Raw genomic sequence first — 6,460 nt, forward strand, 5'->3', positions numbered from 1 at the left:
GTCAAATAGTAGAAGTGGCTGATATCGAAAAATCCTACCAGTGGCTGGACAAAGCTGGACTGAAAGACAGCACAAAGGCACTAATTGTGGCAGCACATGAACAGGCTCTAAGTACAAGATCAATAGAGGCAAGGAAGCTCCTTACAATGCACAGAGGGCTTCACCCCAAATCCAACATCCTGAGACTATACACTGCCATACCAGGCAGGACCCCAGGTGTCCAAGCCAGCTGTAGATTATACCAGCTGAACTACCAGCTTGTGCTGCTGTGAATCCACTTTCCTCCCGGACTCTGCACGGCAGCTTGTCATGATGGTAGATGTGCAAAAAGGGTTTCCTGTGGCATTTTGGGGGGATTATTCCACCGCATGCGGAGGGAATGTCAGCAGTTTGTGCTGTCTGTCAGTTGGGAAATGTTGGAAGAACTGCAAAGGGAAAATCAAATGAGAGCAGCAGCAAAGTGAAGAGTGAGCTGTCTAAATTTTCCCTGATTACTGCTACATCTATGCATTTATAGTCTTGGAAAATTATGCCCCAGGTTTGGTTAGGTTGCTCTGTGAAGGCAGTATTCCCTGTGGATGCCCACTTTGACCTGTGTCCATGTAACTGAACATGATTGCTGATTGCACAGTAGGAGCACCCCCTGGTCTAAAACATGCCTCCAGAATGTACAGTGAAATAAAAACCACACAATACTATTCTATGTGTCATAATACGACCATTCACACAGAGACAAAGGTGGAATTAAAATACCTTTTGTTAATGAATTATAAGTAATTGTGTGACTATAAATAAGTCATGTTTCTGTTTGTGTGCTATTGTGCAGGCACGGAGGAGTAGTCAGAGTGAGGCTGTAGCACTTCAGGCCATCCGTAACGCCAAGGGTAACAGCCTGTGTGTGGACTGTGAGGCACCAAGTGAGTTCTAAAACATCAGCATCTTTCCTTCCAGCTGCGCAGTTACTCTGGAGGATAGTTTTGTTTTCATGCACCACCCACAACCTGTGGTAGTGGCAGAGTGTACATACTGTATATTTGTATTCAGTAAGTCGATTATAGGGATGCTTCCTGTAAAGATCTGTCTTCTTTTGGCCCTGCAGATCCCACCTGGGCCAGTCTCAACCTGGGTGCGCTGATCTGCATTGAGTGCTCAGGCATCCATCGAAATTTGGGAACTCACCTGTCTCGTGTTCGCTCGCTGGACCTGGACGACTGGCCTGGAGAGCTCACACAAGTCCTGGCTGCCATCGGAAACCACATGGCCAACACCATCTGGGAGAGCTACACCCAGGGCAGAACCAAACCCACACCTAATGCAACTCGGTGAGTACAACCTCACTGCTTTTATTTAAAGGGCTGCATATTTTTAGATGGATAAATTTCTTTTCAAGAAGCAACTGCTTTCAATAAAGGTGTGAAAGCTGCTTGGCAGGAAATCTATAAGAGTGAACATTTCATCAGTTTAGCATTTATAAGCAGCTTAATATATTGTTTACAACACACTATACAGTAGTTGTGAGCAGGTAGAAGGACCTTTATAAGTGTTTAATAGTGTATTTGTATATGAATCATCTATAACTGTTAACAGTTAAATTATTGATAACTTGTAATTATTCATAATGTGATGTTTATTTACTATGTTTATTAATAATGTGTATTCATGTTAATTATTATATGATTATATGCATGAATAAATGTTTACTGAAAGAAACAACCTCATTTTGGGGATGATTTGATTCATAGATATCAGGGCTTTGCATAATCAAACACATGGACAAACAATCGAAAGGTTCTTTAAAGAGGTCAAACTGCTGCTTTCTACTTGTGTAACTTTAAATCTAATTTAAATCTAAATTAGATTAAAATAGTTCAGTGACACTGAATTGCACTTAAATAATCATCTGGAAGCAAGAGGTGCACACTTTGGTCAGTAACTCCTTGGTACATTCATGTGTGTGTACTCATACAGTATGTATGACTGAGTCTCCTGTGTGTGTCTCTGTTTCACAAGTGAGGAAAGAGAATCATGGATTCGAGCTAAGTACGAACAGCGGGCATTTGTGGCACCTCTTCAGCCGGCCTTGGGGAACCAGCTGCCAGATGACAGTATGCCAGTGCGGTTGCTGTCCGCGGTGATTGAGAGAGACCTGCCCAGAGTGCTGCTTCTTCTGGCCCACAGCACTAAGGAACAGATCAATGCTCAACCAGCCGGGTCACCTTCGCTGCCTCGCACGGCCCTGCATGCTGCTTGTCAGCTGGGAGATGTAGTCATGACCCAGCTGCTCGTTTGGGTAGGTTTCATTATTTTTTTGAAGGTAATATTTTACCTATTACTGTTTATTAAAACTAATAAGTTAAGTTATAATATTACTTTCTAAGGCATTAACAAATTATGTTTTAAGTCACTTTTGTGTTGCTCTCACAAAGCATCCTTGTAATAACTCACCTGCCCGTGCTGAGTGTGAATCAGCTCTCTGGAGCCACCTTTGCAATTAGCTGCACATCCTCCTCCACCTTCTCAGCTACAAGCTGCCTTAGCTTCTTCATACTCACTTTTTACAGATGATGGAGCTTGCAGCTCCAACCTTCTTCCTGTTGCATGGAGACATTAGCATTATTCTTTAGGCGTCTGACTCGATTACTGCAACATGCAAGTTGACCTTCTCTAAGTAGTTCTTTAAATTGAATAAGCTATTTTAGCTGCATAAAGCAGCTTACAGGTTACAATTTGTAGAAATGACTTGTTATTTCCAGCAACAAGTTGAAACTATAATATATTTTGTTTTGCCATGGCCTGATTAACAGGACTGGGGATCAAGAATATTTGCCTTTGGAGACACATACAGGACAGGACTAGGCTAACATCTTTCTCTCTCCCAGCTCCTCTACTGAGTCCAGAGACCAGCCCAAGACAGGCCTTCCTTATCATTTTGTCCTGCTTCATTTTCTTTGCCACTATAATGCAACTGCTACAGGAGATCACAGCATAGAGGATGGCTGATGGCACCAGAGACTCATAGAATACTTTGAGGAGCGTCCTGGACACTCCAAAGGTTCTGAGTCTCCTCAGCCTTTTTGTAAAGGGAAATGGTGTTGTCTTTCTAGTCCATCTTGGTGTTGAGATAAGCACCCAGGTATTTGTTCATCTGAACAGTCTCTATGGCCATTCAGTTGATGTTTACCAGTCTGGTTAGGACATGTTTTTTTCTGAGAGTCCACAATCAGCCATTTGGTCTTACCTGTATTGAGCTGCAGCTCGTTCTGCTGTCACCAATGAGTGAAGCCCTGGATCACAGTCCTGTATTTGTCCTCCTCTCCATCAGCGATGTACCTGACAACAGCTGAGTCATCAGAACATTTCTGTAGGTGACACTGTGCAGAGTTGAGGGTGAAGTCTGATGTATAGAGGGTGAACAGGAATGAAGCGAGAACAATCCCCTGTGGAACACCCACACTACAAAACACCAGGATCAGCAGTCTCACACTGTGGTCTGTTGGTGAGGTACAGTGGGATAAAGAAAGAGCAAAATCCAGGGTTAACATCTTTTTGGCTTTTTGAGATGGAGAGTCTTAAAAGCAGCCAAAGGACTCAAATTTGATTTAGCATCTAAAGCTAACATGTTTGTTTTGGTAACATTAACGAAATATCATGCAGCTTCAGACTGGAGGCTGCATTTTGTACAGTTTGGCGTGTGTAGTTCCTGTTGTCACCAGGAAACAGGATGTGATCAGAGAGCAGTATGAAGTGGTTTATGGTGTCAGTTTATTTGATTCTCACTAGACCCGTAGCAGCTGACAAGAAATTAGGTAGGTAGCTTTAAACATGAACATAATTTGAAATAGTAGTTACACTTAAAACGTTACAATGCTTGTAAAAATCTCATGCTGTGTTGTCTTGAAACTCAGTTGAAATAAAGCATATTTCTGGAGTTTGACAGAAATGTCAGTCAAGTGTTTGTAAAACACCACACACAGAAAAACTCTGATCAGCTGATATGAAAGAGCTGTGTTTGTCCAAATGCTGTCCTGGTTACCAGGAAGCCTGACCTGCTCAAGATGGACCAAACCTTTCGAACTTTAGCATACAAACACAAGAAAGTAACACCTATCAAAACATTTTTGGTTTTCTGAGAGAGAAGACCAGTGATGTGAAATTTGTCTTGGCAGTGTCAAAAATGTTGAGCGATTTATAAAAAAAACCCGTTTGAATTTCCCATTCTGGTCTTAGTTTAACTCTGCAGTGACTGGAGAAGCTGGATGGTGCTCCTGTTACAATGATGTATGTGTATGTCTGTCTGTGTGCTTAGTCACATTTTGTGAATGAAGACAAATATGTCTGATGAAAAAACTGTGTCACAGCTGTGGTTGCCAGGACAATTAACAAGAAACATTTTTACAGCTTCTCCTTCTGAACATTCTGTCAAATCATTTATTTGGGTGAACTTTTTTGTTGGAATGACATTTTTATGATGAACAATGTGGGACACAAAACTAGCTAGTAATACAGGACCTCCCTTTGTTCATATTGTACTTTACTGTTGGAGATTCCTTAATCAATTTGTAATAAATCAAATGACCAAAATCCTTAGACATGAAGTGAAGCTAGGTCTCTTGAGGGTCCTGGAGTTACCCATTTTTCCCAATTAGTATTTAGTCTTGCAGACAAAGGCATTCTTCTACTTGGTCTCATGGGTGCTGCCATACTTAATGTGTAGTGTCATTTAGTTAGCAGTGCACTTAATTCCGATTGGTGTGCAACAGCACATGTTGTGTGAGTAGCCAAGTACAGCACTGTACTACACCCGCTGTAGTACAGTTCTACCTCTAATCAATATTTAATCTTTTAAAAAAGCTTACACTGAGAAATCATTGTGTCCTTTCTTCCATCTCTTCACTCACAGTATGGAATCGATGTAAAAGCAAAAGATAACCAAGGCCAGACAGCCATGATGATGGCCAGAAAAACAGGAAGCAAAGGCTGCACTGATATTTTGCTCCAACACGGCTGTCCCAGTGAGACGTCACCCACCACTGCCACACCCATCCTTTCCCGCCGGTCTAGCACCGCCAGCCTGGGCCGGACCAGCTCCAGGAAACGGGTGTCATAGCGTGGACTCAAGACACCACCACCCAAGGGCTTCTGACAGCTGGAGGATGCTCATAGTTTAGTAACCTTTAGGATACAGGCACAGCTGACTTTGGAGGAGGGGTGTACTATAAGAAAAATAACAGGACTATATCATGGTACAAAGGATAACAAATGCGTCTGAAGACTGAACAACATATCAACCAACTTAAAAGCAATATTCATTTAGTTTGTCGATGGCAGATATATTGCTGAAATACTGTGTTGTTGTTGACCTCATTTCTAAATGAACCTTGTAGCGCTCTTCTGTAATTTTAGAGCAGGCAGGTGAACTGCTTCTGTTTCACTTCCTCCAGGAGAAGTGCAATAATCCAGCTATGACGATGACAAGCAGAAAGTTTGATGTCGGATTCCCGTAAGGTCACTGTAGTGAGAGAATCAATACCTTGAGCGGGTGATGGTACTCAGATTTGTTGTCACTGGACCAAAACAGTGACTTTCTTCCTTTGGCTTTACACATAAAACAGAAGCCTACAATATGTCATGTTGTTAGTTCTGTGTACCTGTCGCAGGTCAGTTTGGCCAATATTAATTGTTTCAGTGACAAATCAGCTGACATAATTCTGCTTAGACTAGAAAAATGAATGGTTTGGAACATGAAATGTGTCAGTGTTACTCTCAAAGGTCAAAGGTATAACAATTTAATATACTGTAAATGTACCTATACTACATGCTTAATGTTAAACTCTGTAATGAAGACACAACTGAAAAATGAAACTCAGTTTTGTAAATGATTTCTTACATGTAGTTTTAAAAATGTCAGGTTTGTTTTTTCATTGTCTTTTATCATTTTTACTCTCTCATGTCATAAAAACAAAAACCTGTAACAAATGCTTTTAAACATATGACTATTTGTTAAAAGTTTTATTCGAGATGACCAAATGACTACATGAAGATTATGACATTATTCACATGCATATTACTGTTGTGTAGGTCTACTCCATGAGTCCACAGTGAAGTGTGAAACGGTTTCAAGTGTCACTGTTACTTCTGACACTTCGTGGGTCATGTGAATCCCTCATGAGCTAAAAGCAATGGTTACAGAATAAAATGAATTTTTTTAAATTATCATTATTACGATCATTTGGTATATTTAATTTGGTCTAACTCCCCTTTCTACATGATGTTGTTGGTTGATAGCATGTTTCTAGTCATGTTAACAGCACAGCTCTATGGAGGAAAGTCTTGGCTCATCATTTTCATTTAAACATATAAATATAAATGTAAGTTTTTAAGGAAACCTAGAAAAGATGTTGGCAAGTAGAAACTTGTTTTAACATTACACATTTGTGTATTTTTATATATATATATGTGT

General features: G+C 40.7%; 1 protein-coding gene across 6 annotated transcripts in view; it reads left to right on the forward strand.

Annotated features, from left to right (window-relative positions):
- The window catches only part of agap2 (ArfGAP with GTPase domain, ankyrin repeat and PH domain 2), a 31,061-nt gene extending 24,880 nt beyond the window's left edge, over window positions 1-6,181 (forward strand). For all 6 annotated transcript variants that reach the window (XM_020587730.1, XM_020587729.1, XM_020587731.1 and 3 more), the window contains 4 exons: window positions 827-917; window positions 1,100-1,322; window positions 2,011-2,290; window positions 4,901-6,181. In XM_020587730.1, the coding sequence (XP_020443386.1) occupies window positions 827-917; window positions 1,100-1,322; window positions 2,011-2,290; window positions 4,901-5,107 (801 nt within the window). In that variant the 3' untranslated portion in view covers window positions 5,108-6,181. The remainder of the gene's footprint in view (window positions 1-826; window positions 918-1,099; window positions 1,323-2,010; window positions 2,291-4,900) is intronic.
- The last annotated feature ends 279 nt before the right edge of the window (window positions 6,182-6,460 follow it).

This window comes from Monopterus albus, unplaced genomic scaffold (assembly GCF_001952655.1).
Source record: "Monopterus albus unplaced genomic scaffold, M_albus_1.0 scaffold477.1, whole genome shotgun sequence".
NCBI classification, from domain to species: domain Eukaryota; kingdom Metazoa; phylum Chordata; class Actinopteri; order Synbranchiformes; family Synbranchidae; genus Monopterus; species Monopterus albus.